Raw genomic sequence first — 17,865 nt, 5'->3', positions numbered from 1 at the left:
CGGTGGTGGGACTATGTCTCCGAGCTGGCCTGGTGTCGCCTCGGGGTCCCCCCAGAACAGCTGGAGGAGGTGTGTGTGGACTGGGAAGTTTGGGCATCTCTGCTGAGACTGCTGCCCCCGCGACCCGGCCCCGGATAAAGCGGAAGAAAATGGATGGATGGATGGATGGATGGATGGATGGATGGACATATGTATATATGTTTAACAAAAAAAAAAAAAAACACAGATCATATTTAAAGGCAATACCTCATCTTCCCTTTATTCGGTTTCTGCCTAAAACAGCATTTTGATGTAAACATCTGATGAAATAGTCTGACAAAAAAGGTGTATTATTGACTGTTTGGTTTGAATATCAACAAATCAAAATTCAACTCACACCAGACTTATTTTTGTCACAAACTACTATATTTAAAACATACTCTTATGGGGCAAAAATAATGTCAACTTACAAAAAGAAAAAAAAGTTAGGTATCAGACCTTTAAGCACTGACCCCAGGGCCTAACTGAACCCCTTGGAGGGCGGATTATGGCCCGCGGGCCCCACTTTGAGCACTAATGGAACAACAGAATATTGTGAAGCCGTCTGAAACTCTGACAGAAATTCAGCATTTTATGTTATTTCACTTGACTTACTTTTGGTTAACCATTTCATTTCATGTTCACAATGAGAGGCGCATTCTTATCCCCCTTTCATGTTTTACAGTATGGCAGTTTTCCCACGTCTCTTTGTGGGAGGCGGGTCTTGAGGGCGCCAACCCGCGGAGCCGGCCAATCAGGAGCGAGCCCTTCAAGTCTCCCACCAATCAGCGCGGAGGGGCTGCCTGGTTGCGAAGGTAGTGTAGTGATGTGCGCTGGAGACGAAAGAAGCAAGTGTTCTCCCTCTTTAGCTTTAGTAACTACATTTTTTCTACACATCTGTCACGCTTGTCCGCTGCCTCTCACGCGCGTCTCTCCCGGCCTTCACCATGGACGCATTTCGTGTTGATCTGATCGCAAAAACAAGGAGATAAACGCCGCCTTGCCCGCAAAGCATCTTTAAACATAGTGGAAATTACACGATGCCTTCACCGATGGAGGGATCTTCCAGAGAAGGTGACTTGTTTACTGTGAAACACGAGCTCAAAAATGGTAAGTAATACGCGACCCAGTTGCGCTGTCACAATGCATGGCAATCGGTGTTATTATACCCTTGGCACACACGTGTCATTGCACATTATGTTAGCAGCTAGCCTATCAACCTGCTGTCAGTGGATGGGGCGTTTGTATACATGGCTAGCAATAACATTTTCCCAAGTCCAAATATGGCAGAGGAGGGGTGTATTTTATACCCACTGCCCTTGATACTCGCAACCCGACTTGTAACTTATGCAAACTAATGTTATCTAACCATCTGACGGACGCTAGCTAAGAAGTGCTATTTACACCCCGCAGTCAAAGGAAGCACATTAACAAAATTAGCCTAAGCCTGTTGGGAACTGGGTTAACCCACATCAAAGTCAATGGACAGCCTCACGCAACTGGCACGTTACGGCGGCTACACAGTAAAAGGAAATAAAAAAAAAGTGGTTCGTTCAGTTTAGCGTGATGTTGTAATAGTGGTGAAAGACAACTTCTCCTTGGCATCTGCAGCCTTAGAATAGATATCTGCAGCTGTCAAACCACACGCGAGGGCTGCACGATATATCGCGCAAATTATCGTATCATATTCGGTGATGCAATATCCATATCGGATTTTTTTTTTTTTTTTGCAAGCTCAGCTAAAAAATGCACTGAACTTATCGCTAATCATTTGTATGTATTTATCTGTTAAAGTTGTAGTTGAACTTTTAGTTAAACATTTCTTCATTTTGTTTTGGTCCTGACTCCTGATGTAGTGTTTTTTAAAGTCTTCTTTTGACACAATTTGCTCAATAGCTAGATACTTACGTTTTGTGTTTAATTTTAATGACAACAATATTGCACAGCTGTGTCTAGCGATGCACCGATACCACTTTTTCTAAAACCGATACAAGCACGTTGATTTAAAGTGATTGTCTGGAAGTGTTTTACAAATTTTAGAAAAAAATCAACCATCTTGGTTGCATTTTGATGTAAGAAACGATATATAAAGTCCCTCCTTCCCGGATCTCGGCAACTAATCAGAGTCTAGTATCCTCCCGCGTTGACCAATGAGACGAGCTCTTCCTGGGAACCAGCCTGTCAGGTCCAATCAGGAGGGAGGGGGAGGTTGATCGTTTACTTTTGCAAGTTCTGTTTCTGCTCTCCTCATTTTGTAAACTAAGAGGGGCTTTCTGGTTAAAGAGGGGAGGAATAAGATTGTTTACCTTCAAATTTTACTGAAGGTGCAAACTTACAGACTATCACTTTAAGTACTTGCTAATACTGAATACCGATACGAGTATGAGGCATTTTCTTCAACATACTTACTTTTTCACAGCAGATTGGTTAGTAATTAGTTAATTTACTCATTATCATTACTCATTACAACATAATCATTTCTTTAAGTAAAGTAGGCTACACTTTTAAGCGAAGTTATATCAAAATTGTACAGATGCCATTGTATTTATTTATTTATTTTCATACAATATAATTTAATATTTTTACTGCACTGTCCACCATAGACAGAACAGCCCATTTTCTCTCCTCGGTTGAGAGGTTCGACTCTATGAGCGCTGGCCACACGTACAGTGGTATCGGTTTCTGGTATCGGGACCTCATTAATGAGTACGAGTATGAGTACAAGTACATGGGGCCGATACCACTGCACGATATTGAAGTAACTCGCATACTGCAAGCTACTTCAATATCGTGCAGTTCTACCACACACTGACTATAAGTTCTCGCTGAAGTCTCTAATATAATTTAATAAAAGTGTAGAAAATGGTACATCATATAACTTTTACATACCCCAAGACATAAATAGCTTTCCCTCCAAAGTGCCACTATGTCGTCAGATCTCCTCTCTTTGCTATCGCACAGTTTTCTCAGATACTAGTTTATTATTTTCTTGTTGAACAATGGACAATTACCGAAGCCCACCGGGGCCAGAAAAGGTCCACTTGCAGTTTTGCAAAGCAGGACAGCTTGGTTATTGTTGTAACAAATGTCTTCCCTGTTACATAAGATTTACAGAAATGCCATTGTTTTCATCAGAATGGCCTGACTCAGTAAAAAAAATAAAATCTTTTAGGATATTATTGTAAGCTGTTTCTCACTTCATTATCAAAGTGTCCAGATTTCAGCTCAGTAATTGCATTCTCAAGTCCCTTCTGATTGCTATTATGAGTGTTTTTTGAAAATGTCCAACACAAAGGCCTGTTAATGTTTAATTTGGACAAGTACGCCATTAATTAATCTTATTTTCCTCTCCTGGACTGATGGCATTAGTAGTACATTAGTGATCATTACTGTAAGTTCAAATATTAACTTTTAAACTAAAGACTGGCTAGTTGGCTTAGTTAGCGGTGAGCCATCTTTTCCTCCTTTATCCGTGTCTCAATAATACATTCACAAAAGCTTGTGGTCAGAATTTGCAATATGGTGCTGGCAGTTTATTCTCAGAGGCCACCCTGAAGCAAAAAGAAAATCCGAAAGCCAAAAAGTACCAAAAAAAAGGGGGGGAAAAGCCACAAAATCATCCACACGTGTCCCTGGAAGGCTTTGCGAAGTTTGTTTATGTTGTTCAGGAATGTCCATGTAGTGCTTTTTACTGGCTTGCATAACTTTACAAGCATACCTGCCTCATGAACTCATGTCTTTGCGCCTTCATCTCCAAAAGCTTGGATCAGAAATGTCGTATGTACGTCCAAAACACAGCCTTTGTGGTTTTGTGGTTAGTAAAGTAAGCTTTTCAATGCGCTTCATGGAACAAGCTGGGACACTGTCTTAAAATGCAGTCAGTCAAGTCTCGGTCTTAGAGTTTTATAAAATGTTTAATCTCCCGGTTCTGGATCAATCTAATGCCAAAATGTACTGAGCGTCTTCATCTGTCAGGAGAAGATTTGAAAGGCCCAGCCGCCATTGTCGCTTATGAGAACAAGTCCAGACTGATCGTGGTGTTTGCAGAATTGGCAAATGCTTCGTTCCATCTGAGCTGCAGTTGGTGAACAAGCTGTAGTTGTGCGGTTTGATTTGTATCGTCTTATCAGCCCAGCCCTGGAGTGATGCGTGTCTGCGTGGAGCGTGTTTTGCGTGTTCTGTCAGTGGACTGCATTTCCAGTGAGCCGCTATACTCTTCACCAGAATCTTGGCTCAGATTCAAGACAGTCATGTTGTTCACGGTTGGTGAGCGCTCGTGCTTCACAGCATGAAGGGCCTTTCCTTGTGGGGTTTGCACGTTCTCCCCCTGTCTCTGGAGGTTTCCCCGAACACTAATAACTGTACAATAGGCCAGGATGACTGATGTGTAATGGTCGGAGTGTAACTGCCCCATGTAAAGCACTTCATGACCTTCTTTTTCTTCTGTTTCTTTTGTTTCTTCTTCTTCTGTTTCTTCTTCTTCTGTTTCTTCTTCTGTTTCTTCTTCTTCTGTCTCTTCTTCTTTTTCTTCTTCTGTCTCTTCTTCTGTCTCTTCTTCTCCTGTTTCTTCTCCTGTCTCTTTTTCTTCTGTTTCTTCTTCTTCTGTCTCTTCTTCTTCTGCAGCTCATGAGCGCCTACCACCACCCTTCTTCTTCTTCTTCTTCTTCTTCTTCTTCTTCTTCTTCTTCTTCTTCTTCTTCTTCTTCTTCTTCTTCTTCTTCTTCTTCTTCTTCTTCTTCTTCTTCTTCTTCTTCTTCTTCTTCTTCTTCTTCTTCTTCTTCTTCTTCTTCTTCTTCCGTTTCTTCTTCTTCTTCTTAGTTTTTGTTTATTTTATTTTATTTATTTGACAGGGACATGTACGGGAGCATTAATCAGCATATGAAAAGATGCTTTGTACCAGACTTTAGCTCTTGGAGCTAATTTCCATCTGCAGTCCCCGAGACAGACAATTACAAAACACTACAAAAAGCATAAAAAAATACAGTTCATAATATTTACAGACAGTATTTACATTTATATACAATTTTAAAAAAAGTACATTTTATTAAAAGGAAAACTTGTTCCTCTATAGTCTATACCCACCTCTACCCTTCTCAGATGTCAAATTTAGTTGTAGTTGTTGTTGTTGTTGTTTTCTTTAATGCTGACATGTTTGATTTCCCAGAAAATGTTGTTTCACACCCAGGCAAAATCTTTGTAAGTCTTTGCATAATTTTAGTGCAGTTGGAAGTTTGTTCCATTCAGAGATAGTTTTAAAAGAAAATGCTGATTGTCCTAATGCTGTTTTTTGTTTTGGTTTGGTACATTGGCCATTGGACTGTTGACCTTGTTGTTCTGACCATCTGATCATTCTCTTCTTCCGTTTCTTCTTCTTCTTCTTCCATTTCTTCTTCTGTTTCTTCTTCTTGTTTTTCTTGCTTGGCTGTGTCCCTGTTCTTAGTTAAGTAAAACATTCCTTCTGTGTCTTGCGTTATTGCTGCTCGATACATTAGCGGTTGTTGTTGTTTTTGTACGCAGCCATTATAGACCTGCATTTAATTAATTAGTCTGTTCATTACTTTTGTCCATGAATTGATCAATAATAAATTCCGTTAAACACCGCTGCCTGAGGACTCGGTAAAGCATTACAGACAAAGATGGTGCTTATAACAAATGCAAGATAGTTATTGTTTGTGCCTTGGCAATAAAACCTCTTCAGTTTCCTCCGTGTGTTGCGTTCCTGCCTCCTGATGCATTAGTTTTGGTCTCAGTCCAGTCTGATAGTCTTTTCTCCTCAGGGGTCACTGGGTTCACGTTGTAACTCAGCCTGTGTCCACACGCCTCGGCCCGGCTAAGAATAACCTCGATATCACACTCCTCCGTCTCTGGGACCGCGTGCAGGCTCCGGTCACTACGAGGCTGTGTTGTTGTGTAATATACGAACCTCCGCTAAACCGGGATCACCCCAGGTCTCAGCTGGTCTAATGTAGCATTCGATTCAGAAGTAAATCTGATGATGCAAAAGAAGAGAGGCTCCCGATAAGAAGGATCTCTGTGCACTGTGTGGATCCGAGCCTGCTCAGAAGTGAAACTGAAACTAAATGAAGGCTAATGTTGGTCTAAGACAGGACTAAATATGAAGAATATAAAAAGATACAGGAACAAGTTTGAAATGCATGGGCAGTATACATTTAGCAAGGAATACCAAACAAATAAACCAAATAAACTAGACCGACAAACAAACAAACAAATAACAATTGATTTTCTCATTTTTATGAGATTTTTATATGCAAGTTGGCCATTTCATACTCGCTACTGCCACCTCATAGTCAGGGACCCAAACTCTCAAAAGCTCTTTAAATTGGGTTTAACCTGACACCGTCTGATATATGCTTTATTTGTGTTTTTTCTGTTAACTTTGACCCTAAGGACCAATAATTGGAGGGTCTGCTCTGCTGGAAATATCGCGAAAAAAAATTGTGGCCATTTTAGTGTATGTACCCTGTATTTTTATCAGAAAAATGTGAAAAACGACTTTTTTCCCTCCAATCCTCAGTGGGTTGAGTAGGCTGTCAATAAATGCATTCCAGATACACAGAACACATGTGCTGAGAACATCCACTGAAAAAATCGCTCTTAAAACACATTTCTACACATTTTTGCATCAATTTAATACAAAAAAATGTGGCGTTTTCTCACTTTTTTCCAATATTTGTATCTTTACTTCATTGGCAATAAACTATTCCACCCAGTTATGGCATCAGTCAATATGCCATTATTTTAAACAGACTGTAGACACATTCCACAGAAAAAATGATCAAAATCCAACCAACATTATTGGATCTGTGATGATTCAAAGACCAATAAGTGACCGACAGACTCAGAACCTCGGAACTGTCAAAAGTCACTTTTGACACTGGTCCATATTTTGATTTAGGCCATTTCCAGCCCATTAGATAATGATTTACACCAATGTATTTGGTATCATTGGAAAGAAGACATTGTCATGTTTCATTTGAGCCCAAAGGTACTACTCTGTAACAATTACCGTGGTAACCATAGCTCCTCAGACTCAAATGTCAGAACATTTTTTCACAATTTTCACAAAAAAATGTTTTACTACGTTTAACGCTGTTTCTTCCAGGAACATCACAGACACAAAGCTCTGATACTGGGCAACTCTCTAGACTCTGAGGATTCAGGAAATGTATAACATGTCAGAACTTTCTCAGCTTAAGGCCTCACTGTGAGCCATGAAGTAAAAGAATGTCCACCTCATATGAGCCTCTCCCATAGAAATAAGCCTATATCTGCCAGGTTGGAACAGCTGGTGAGACTTTCTGACCAGGACAGGCCCAAAGTAACTTGAAATTACATTTATAAAAATTATAATTATTCTGTATCATATAAGCTGTATCTTAAATTGTAAAAGAAAAAATATATATCCGTATTATGTAGCCTTTAACAGTACAGGTGAAACTCGGAAAATAAGAATATCGTTCAAAAGTTCATTTATTTCTGTAATTCAAGTTAAAATGTGAAACTAATATATGATATAGACTCATGACAACGTTCCATATGTCAAGCTTTTGTTTGTTATCATGATTATGGCATTTTCAAAATATTCTAATTTTAGGATTTTTAATTTGTGTGTTTTACAAGCTGGGCCATAATCATCCAAAGTATAATGACTAAAGGCTTGACATGTCTCACTTTGCATGTAATGAGTCTATCATATATTAGTTTCACAGTTTACCGTGTGTTTCGCCCCATTAGGCGCACCTGATTATAGGGCGCGTTATCACTGATAATGGATATTTTCATAAATAAGGCGCACCGGAATACAAGGCGCACTAATTAATGCTGGTTTACCTGTAAACCTGTAGGTGTTTAAACACAGCCAGAAGTTGATACAAAGAGCGCACCACGACATAAGGCGCACTGTTAAAATTAAAGGCTTTCATGTGCGCCTTGTTGTGCGAAAAATACAGTTGAATAGCAGAAATGAATGCACTTTTTAACGTTGTTGAAGCTACACTCCACAGGATATAAGTATAAGTAAGTGCTTTGTCAGTGTATAATTGTACACTGACATTGTGTTCAGGTGTTGGGTTAGCAGAGCAGGTGCTGGCCCTTCTGGGGCCCTAAGCAAAAATCCACATGGGGGCCCTACAGTAGCATCCCATGGTTATTCGGCAAAGGGCGGACCTATTTACGTGGCGGCACGGTAGCGCAGCGGTTAGCGCCTCCGCTTCACAGCTAGAAGGTCCCGGGTTCGATTCCCACCAAGGACGGGGCCTTTCTGTGTGGAGTTTGCATGTTCTCCCCGTGTCTGCGTAGGTTTCCTCCGGGTACTCCGGTTTCCCCTACCACTAAAAACATGTGCAATAGGTGAATCCTCCAGCCAGGTGATTCTGACCATCAGCCTGGCTCCACATCATGGAGATGGGTCCCCGGGCGCGGCACTGCCGTCGACCACTGCTCCTTACGGGTTGCCCCAGCGGCATCGAAGGATGGGTTAAATGCAGAGGACAAATTTCCCTACGGGGACAATAAAGTTAACAAACAAACAAACAAACAAACAAAAACAGTTCCACTATACAGTAAAGCGGGCAGAAGGGCAGAAGTGGACAATAATGACCGCAATTCAATCAATCAGAATCACTAACCACTAAGCCATTGTCCAACTGGGATTTAGGACGACTACTGGTCTACAGGTCCTTCTAAAAAAATTAGCACATTGTGATTAAGTTCATTCTTTTCCATAATGTAATGATAAAAGTTAAACGTTCATATATTTTAGATTCATTGCACACCAACTGAAATATTTCTGGTCTTTTATTGTTTTAAAACTGATGATTTTGGCATACAGCTCATGAAAACCCAAAAATTCCTATCTCAAAAAATTTGCATAATTCATCCGACCAATAAAAGAAAAGTGTTTTTAATACAAAAAAAGTCAACCTTCAAATAATTATGTTCAGTTATGCACTCAATACTTGGTCGGGAATCCTTTTGCAGAAATGACTGCTTCAATGAGGCGTGGCATGGAGGTAATCAGCCTGTGGCACTGCTGAGGTGTTATGGAGGCCCAAGATGCTTCGATAGCGGCCTTAAGCTCATCCAGAGTGTTGGGTCTTGCGTCTCTCAACTTTCTCTTCGCAATATCCCACAGATTCTCTATGGGGTTCAGGTGAGGAGAATTGGCAGGCCAATTGAGCACAGTAATACAATGGTCAGTAAACCATTTACCAGTGGTTTTGGCACTGTGAGCAGGTGCCAGGTCGTGCTGAAAAATGAAATCTTCATCTCCATAAAGCTTTTCAGCAGATGGAAGCATGAAGTGCTCCAAAATCTCCTGATAGTTAGCTGCATTGATAAAACACAGTGGACCAACACCAGCAGCTGACATGGCACCCCAGACCATCACTGACTGTGGGTACTTGACACTGGACTTCAGGCATTTTGGCATTTCCTTCTCCCCAGTCTTCCTCCAGACTCTGGCACCTTGATTTCCGAATGACATGCAAAATTTGCTTTCATCCGAAAAAAGTAGCAGGCCTTATAGACTGTGCACATTCAGAGAACCAGAGTTACTGTAAGTTACTGTGCTCGTGAGAACCGTGTGGATTCAACTCCTCTTTGAGACAAAAAGGCCACAGACACGGCTTTACTCTCGTCTATCCATCAAACTACTGTCCTGATTCTCCGCTAGACACAACAAGAAAAGAGTTTAAATGAGTGTTTTAGCCGATGCCCCGAGTCTGCGCAGAGAAAACATGAGAGCTGCGCCCGGGACACGGGGACGTGATGCAGCCGCGGAGGAGCCGTGCATGAGGCGAAACGAGAACCGGGAGACAGACGGCCGAGCGGGGACACGAGCGGAGAAGCACTCGCGCTTTGGAAGAGACCGGGGGAAGGCGGTCGGTCTCTCCTGATCATCCACTTGCAGACTGCTCCGTTTTGATGTTATATGTGGCGAAGTAGGCGGAGAGTGAGTGCGCGCTGGAAGAGCCTGTCCCCGTAACAACGCGTTGATTAATCAGTGAAACAACACGGTAGTTTGACTGAGATGCGGGGCCCTTGCAGCCGCGGGGGCCCTACGCACCTTGCGTAGTCTGCGTATAGGAAGAACCGGCTCTGTGGGTTAGCCCTGAGTCACTGCGACTGAGCGTGCTGCCTGACCAGCATGTTTTTGGAGATCAGGAGTACCCAGAGGAAACCTGGCAGCCTGCTCTCAGTGCTGTTCTGAAAACAGTGCAGCGCCTCCTGGGTTTGTCCCTGTGTCAGAGCATGGTGTCCTGCACTGGTCAGCTCCTCTTCCTCCTGTATTAATATATTCAGGCCAGTGCTAACAAACTTGGTGCAACTCAGAAACATCCATAGTGACCTTCCTGGGGTCATTGTGTACTTTGGGTCTTTCTACATCGTACACTCATATCCAGACGACCCAGTCGAGGTGATCAAGTCCTGCCTTGTGTGGTTCACTTTTCAGCCTCACTTGATCCACAACTTTTTACAATGTCTGAAATGTTCTTGATGGCATTTGTCTTTATATTAATAATATTTAATAATAATATTTTCAATGCTCTTTGGAGTCCAGTATAGTATTTAATGTATTCATAGACTCCCAAATTTACCCTCTGCATTTGACTCATCCTTTAAGCTTCAGAGAAACCTGTCAGGAGCAAAGCCATCACGCTGCCTGTGGAGCTATCTCTAGATTTTGAGCCAGAAGCTAGGTTAGAAGTACTGAGGTGTTTTAGAGTACTGGAACTGGATTCTACTGGATTCTCGTCTGTGCAAAGCCCTTTGACCCAGGTTTGCACCCATCCATCCATTTTCTTACAATTTACCCACGGTCTGGTCATGGATGCAGCAGTCAAAGCAGAGATTCCCAGATATCACTCTTCACGAACACTAACTCCAGCCCTTCTGAAGGAATCCCGAGGCATTCGCTGGCCACAGAGAGATATAATCCATCCAATGTGTCCCCGAGCCACCTCATCTGGCCGCTCCTGACAGGAAGGAGCAGTGGTTCTATTCCAAGCTCCTCCCATGTAACTGCCTTACCCCAAGCCATCTTGTGAAGGTAACTAATTTCGTCCGCTTCACACTCGGCTGCAAACCAGAGCAGCTGAAGGTCCAACAGAACAACATCATCTGAAAACAGCAGAGATGAGATCCTGAGGTTCCCAAACCAGCAACCCTCCGGTCCCTGGCTGCGCCTAGAAATTCTGGTCATAAAAGTTACTTTTTATTTAATCATTCATAAAGCACATTTCTTGTGGGTAGTGCAGATTCAATGTGCCAGCGAATAAAATAAATAAATTACACAACATTAAAAGGGCTATATCATGCAAAATCGACTTTGTTGTGCTATTTCCTAATCAAAAACACCCCCAGAGTGGTTTTTGGCTTCATTCTCACAGTTCTCAGCAATCCTCCTGAATCCTGCTCTGAGCAGCTCCGCCCTCTGCTGGAAAACCCGATTTTAATTTGTAAAAAAAAGTTAATTAATTTTAAAAAAAGAAAGAAAAGGAAGTGCCTGACACGTCCGCGCTGCCCCTGCGGAGAAAACAAACGCACCCCTTGAGCGTCTGAACAGACGTCATGCTTGCACTGAAGGATGTGAAAAAGGAGCTCTTTCTAACCTACTCTGGACACGCCTGTTCTTTTTTCTTACCTAACGATAATGTCAGGCAGATGTCGACTCCTTATAACTGCATTATGAAGTAACTTCACTTATTGCTGTGATATTTATATTTATTTTACTGCTAATGTTGCATGAGCGCAGAGAGGGGGCGGAGTTAATTGAGTCCAAGTGTCTTGTCGTCCGGGTTGGAAATATAACCCCAGAAAATATTTCTCACAAATAGAGATACAATATATCATATAAATGTTTATAGTTTACTTTGGAATGAGTAAAATAGCATGATGCAAGTCCTTTATAACCAAAACTGAAATACATGAACATATATGTGACAATTTTAACATGTACAAAGAACTTAAAACAACTTCAGAAAAGCAAAGAGAAATGGTTTAATCCAGTATGGACTGTTCTGCTCAGACGACTGCCACTGTGCTTTAGTCCTGGACGAGCCCTAAACTTTACTTTTGTGGTGACTCGTCGTGCATTAGTGATGTAATAAACCAACTTTAGTGAACGGACTACATCAAATTATTTACTTTATTAATTTACTAAACAGTAAAAAGGCTGTTGTTCATTGTAAACATGTGGTTTATGGAAAATCCAGCTTCAGAGCACAGCTTTCCTCAGCAAATACATTACCAACCACATTACCATCTAATGTATAACAAATATGTAGTATTTTAGGCATAACCATGTGGTGTCTACAAAGACACACTGTTGGAATTATCTTGGATTCTTGAGGATTTTTTTTTACAGATTTAAAGGGATGTATATTGGAGTGAAATCAACAGATGTATATTGTGTATATGGCGTAAAGGATAGATAAAGAGTTACATAATATAGAAAATAGATGAACAGCTTTATGTAAAAATACAGAACTGTTGTTCTCCATAAATGTAGTTTCAAGTTACGTTGGGCCTGTCCTGGTCAGAAAGTCTCACCAGCTGTTCCAACCTGGCAGATATAGGCTTATTTCTATGGGAGAGGCTCATATGAGGTGGACATTCTTTTACTTCATGGCTCACAGTGAGGCCTTAAGCTGAGAAAGTTCTGACATGTTATACATTTCCTGAATCCTCAGAGTCTAGAGAGTTGCCCAGTATCAGAGCTTTGTGTCTGTGATGTTCCTGGAAGAAACAGCGTTAAACGTAGTAAAACATTTTTTTGTGAAAATTGTGAAAAAATGTTCTGACATTTGAGTCTGAGGAGCTATGGTTACCACGGTAATTGTTACAGAGTAGTACCTTTGGGCTCAAATGAAACATGACAATGTCTTCTTTCCAATGATACCAAATACATTGGTGTAAATCATTATCTAATGGGCTGGAAATGGCCTAAATCAAAATATGGACCAGTGTCAAAAGTGACTTTTGACAGTTCCGAGGTTCTGAGTCTGTCGGTCACTTATTGGTCTTTGAATCATCACAGATCCAATAATGTTGGTTGGATTTTGATCATTTTTTCTGTGGAATGTGTCTACAGTCTGTTTAAAATAATGGCATATTGACTGATGCCATAACTGGGTGGAATAGTTTATTGCCAATGAAGTAAAGATACAAATATTGGAAAAAAGTGAGAAAACGCCACATTTTTTTGTATTAAATTGATGCAAAAATGTGTAGAAATGTGTTTTAAGAGCGATTTTTTCAGTGGATGTTCTCAGCACATGTGTTCTGTGTATCTGGAATGCATTTATTGACAGCCTACTCAACCCACTGAGGATTGGAGGGAAAAAAGTCGTTTTTCACATTTTTCTGATAAAAATACAGGGTACATACACTAAAATGGCCACAATTTTTTTTCGCGATATTTCCAGCAGAGCAGACCCTCCAATTATTGGTCCTTAGGGTCAAAGTTAACAGAAAAAACACAAATAAAGCATATATCAGACGGTGTCAGGTTCAACCCAGTTTTGAGAGTTTGGGTCCCTGACTATCAGGTCATATGTGTAAGTGCACCTTCTATATTAAGCTCGTGCATGACGGCACTTCGGACCCGAATTAACACCTTTTTAAGTGACAGTGCAGGATTTTAGAGGCAGTTGTGATGAACAGGTCTGAGCTCATTCTACACATTAGGACATTGTTGGAACATGTACGGGGGGAAAATACTTAATTTTGACATTTTTAAACTCAAAACCCAAAACCGGCCCTCCATCATCCAACTCTGGCCCTCGAGATGATTTTGAGAAATATTATGATCCAAATCAGAGATCAAATGCCTGTTAAAGTACTCTAGAAATGTGAAAAATACTGTCAATTCCTTATAATGTCTTAGCAGAGCATCCATTTAGGCCATAATCCTAAAAAAATACTCTAAGAATACCAAGAAATTACTTAAATCTACTTGAATTAAGAGATAAAATCTAAAGATTGAGTGGATTTGGTCCTTAAAGCAGATAAAACCTATTCTTGCCAATGGAAGTTCTTTCTTAATTCAGTTGATTTTGTATAATTTCAAGTGAAAAATTAACATTTTTTACAGTAAAAGTTAATTTGTTTGATTTCCAGTGGGATTTCTCTTTGTTCAATTGGCGTCTTTATCAACCGACTCAAATTTAACCTAAAAAACCCTTTATTCAAGCGATTTTAAGTGATTTATCTACTTTACGACAGACATTTTCCCAGTGTATATGATGTACAACACTGGCATGTGCAGAAAGTGATGCTTTACTTCAATTGCTTCAATTGGGGGGTCCGGCCCTTGGTCTTTTGACGATGAAAAATCCTGGCCCTCCACCGAGCAAACTTGCCTACCCCTGCTGTAAACCATAATTTAGGGCAAGGGATTCCAAAATATCCGGGCCGTGACCCCTAAAATCACTCAACCAACAACTCGGTATCCCGTCTATAAAATGTAATAAGCATTATAATAATTTAAGGTGCAAAACATTTAAAATCTGGTTTAATAATGAAAAGAAAATGGATGGATGGATGGATGGTTTAATGATGTTAGTTGAATAATATTTGGCTTAATTTAACAAAAAAATAGGCTGTTTTCAAGAAATTAAAAGAATCCCCCACTTTGGGAAACACTGACTTGGGGTACTGCCTATGTTTAAAAGGCTTTGAACTGTGTGTACAAGTCAAAACTCCTTCTAAACTTCAGTTAAGTTATACTTTATTCATCTCTGCAGAGAAATATGTTCTCTGCATTTGGCCATCCTCAATGCCGCTGGGCGACCTGTAGTGGTGGTCAGAAACACCTGGCTGGGGGATTAACCTATTGCACATGTTTTTACCACTAGCCTACGCAGACACGGGGAGAACATGCAAACTCCTCACAGAAAACTGCTGCGCCTCCGTGCTTTCCTAACATAGTCTTAAAGGGGCTAGATGCAAGTTGGTCATTTTATACTCATTACTGCCACCTCAGGTCTTACTTGTAACTGCAGCTTCTATATTAAACATGTGCATGACGGCACTACGGACTCGAAATAGCAACTTTTTGAGTTTTTTTGGAGTGCAGGATTTTAGAGGCAGTTGTGGTGAACAGGTCTGAGCTCATTCTACACCTTAGGACATTGCTTGAACATATAGCTCCGTTTAGCCCCTGTAACATCCAGATATTCTTTAGGGATGAGTTTATATTAACGTTTCACAACAAGAACAAGCAGCAGCAGCAGCAAGTGCTATTTTTTCACTATCTCTTCAAACACACTCTTCACCTTTGCCTCTTTATGCCTTGTCTCGGCACTTCCGTTGTCTTGATGTTCATTAAACGGAGAACGAGGGAAAATATTGGCCGCTAAAATCTGATGTTAGTAGATTGATTGTGTTAAATGTCCGATGTTCATTTGCACCGACAAGTCAACACCGTTTCTCTGCCCGGCCTAAAACAGCTTTGTATTCATGTAGTAACTGAATACAATTCATGGTGGCACCCACGCAAACGTCCGGAATCAGGTGAATACTGCCAAGAGCTAAAATTTGGGTACATCCATTTTAACTTGAACTAACCCAAGGGATAATTTTACTTGGTTTGAACTTGGATTATACCCAATATGGCAAAAACCATTTCATTTTTTTCATGTTAAAAATAAATGGCTTTTATTATTAAGACAGACCTTTTAAATAAACTTCAGCTCTACTGCAAGAGGCTAACATTCATTTCTCTTTACTATGAGGAAAATTTGGTCCAGTCCCTCTGACTTGAACCGGCCCAAGGACTAAACTGGGTCTGCACTCACTGTTGTACACAGCGTTATGTAACTTGTCTCCTTGACCTCATCCGTGCAGCTCCGTGGTTTGGAGATGACACCGAAAAGTGCCGGCGGCGATGCTCCCTCCGCGGCGCGTGTTGCAAATGGGAGCAGAAAGAAAAAGATTAAATCGGCCAGACGTAATTTGTTCCTATTTTCGGAGCTTGCGAGACACAGAGGATGAACGCACCACAATGATGACACGATATTAAAGCGACATCTGGCTACATTAAATTAAAACACATTAAATTGGGATATTGAGTTAAGTGGTAAGCTTTTTTTCTAGTAATACAGTAAAATGAAAATCTGTGGAGTAATATTTATATCAGCTACACTATCAATGCTGTTTGTGCAGTGGGTTATAAAAATAAAGTGTTTGGAAGAGGCCCTAAAGAATGAAACTAATTTTATTTTTTGGCGACCTGCTCTCAAAGCCAGTCCCTCTAAGATGTCACAAGCAATTTTTTGTGATTTTTGAAGGGGAAAATGCCTGATTTCTGAGGCCATTTTTCCTTTTTCCATTAAAAAAAAAAAAGCATTTTACATCACTTTTAACTAAGGCTGAACAATATGGACAAAATTTCATATCTCGATATTCATGCCAGATATCTTGATATGATACGATGCGATATAACTATGGAAAAATAAAAACTTAATAATAAAGAGTGCACTTTTATTGATGAAATCTATATCGTTTATATCTTGCTTTTTTCCATTTTAATGTTTTGAATGTTCATATCTCGATATCAATACAATAACGATATATATCGTTGCTTGTTCGATATTAATATCTTGAGTGTTCATATCTCGATATCGATATGGTAACTATATATCTTTCAGCCCTAGTTTTAACCAAAGACTATGGTGAGTAGTTAAAAAAGTGAAATAGATGTTTAAAGTAAAGAAGGTCCCGGGTTGGACTCCCACTTGGATTTGACTGGCTGTTCTGTGTGGAGTTTGCATGTTCTCCCCGTGTCTGTGTATGTTCCCTCCGTGTACTCCGGTTTCCCCTAACACTAAAATATGTAAAATAGGTTCTCCCTCTGGGGTCAGCACCCCCTGTAAAAGAGATTTTTAATCTCAGTGAAACTTTCCTTATTAAATTAATAATAATCAATTTGACACTAATGGTCAAAAGGTGTACTGCACCATATATACCATTGAGAATGAATGGGAAGAGGTTAGTGTTAACCATGCAAAGTAGGTCACTCTCTGACGGGCCAACGGAATTGTTCCGGCGGGCAAATTTGGCCCGCGGGCCCCACTTTGGGCACGCCTGGGCTAGACTGAGACTTGCTTTTTTTTTTTACATGCTTGCTCAGGTATTCATGCTCCTCAAAGGGCCACATTAAATCATCTCATGTGGCCTTGACCTTGACACATGTGGTAAAAGTAAAACAGATTTACCTGATCAGAAACTCGCTATATTTGTGAGGAAGTTGTAGAATCGCTGCGAGGAATTTGCAGATCATTTGAATAGTTTTGGCAACATTGTGGGGTTTTGGAAAAGCTGCAACGCTGCACGGATTTCGCGGACATTGCTTAATTTTATGAAAACGTGCTGTGATGTGTGTGAAATGTTTGACTGTACGGCTTCGAACTCAACTTCCTTCCTCTGTCGTACACCGAGTGAAATCCAGTGAGAATCCAGTGAAATCGGGTACAGTGGCTTTAATTCCCCCAGCTGTATTCCTTGTGAGCAGTGTAAACGTGTGCGCAGTCAGCTGGACGCACAGATGCTGACAGTGGAGTCACTCAGGCTTCATAATGTAATGCTATAATGAGGCTGCGGGGGAACATGTACCATTAGTGACGCCTAAAGATTCACGCGTAACATTAAATTTCTATTTTTGGCTCCCTCAGCGTTGATATTTTTGGTGCGAGCGCGGAACTGCTCCTTATGAACGCTTCTGTGATTTATATTAAGCAACAAAATCAAGGAAGTACCGATTGTATTTGAAGAAAGAACAAAATTAAAAAGGACTACTCAAAAGTTGATGTTGCTGTTTTTTTC

At 40.6% G+C, this 17,865-nt stretch overlaps 1 protein-coding gene across 1 annotated transcript in view; it reads left to right on the top strand.

Moving 5' to 3' along the window:
* The first annotated feature begins 822 nt into the window (after positions 1-822).
* Positions 823-17,865, top strand: part of rps6ka5 (ribosomal protein S6 kinase, polypeptide 5) — a 46,174-nt gene continuing 29,131 nt past the window's right edge. Inside the window, exon 1 of the mRNA XM_079573444.1 lies at positions 823-1,128. Within this exon, the coding sequence (XP_079429570.1) occupies positions 1,059-1,128 (70 nt within the window). The 5' untranslated portion in view covers positions 823-1,058. The remainder of the gene's footprint in view (positions 1,129-17,865) is intronic.

Source organism: Gobius niger, assembly GCF_951799975.1.
Source record: "Gobius niger genome assembly, chromosome: 16".
NCBI classification, from domain to species: domain Eukaryota; kingdom Metazoa; phylum Chordata; class Actinopteri; order Gobiiformes; family Gobiidae; genus Gobius; species Gobius niger.
Note: the sequence above shows the minus strand (reverse complement) of the source record. Positions and strands in the feature narration are given on the sequence as shown.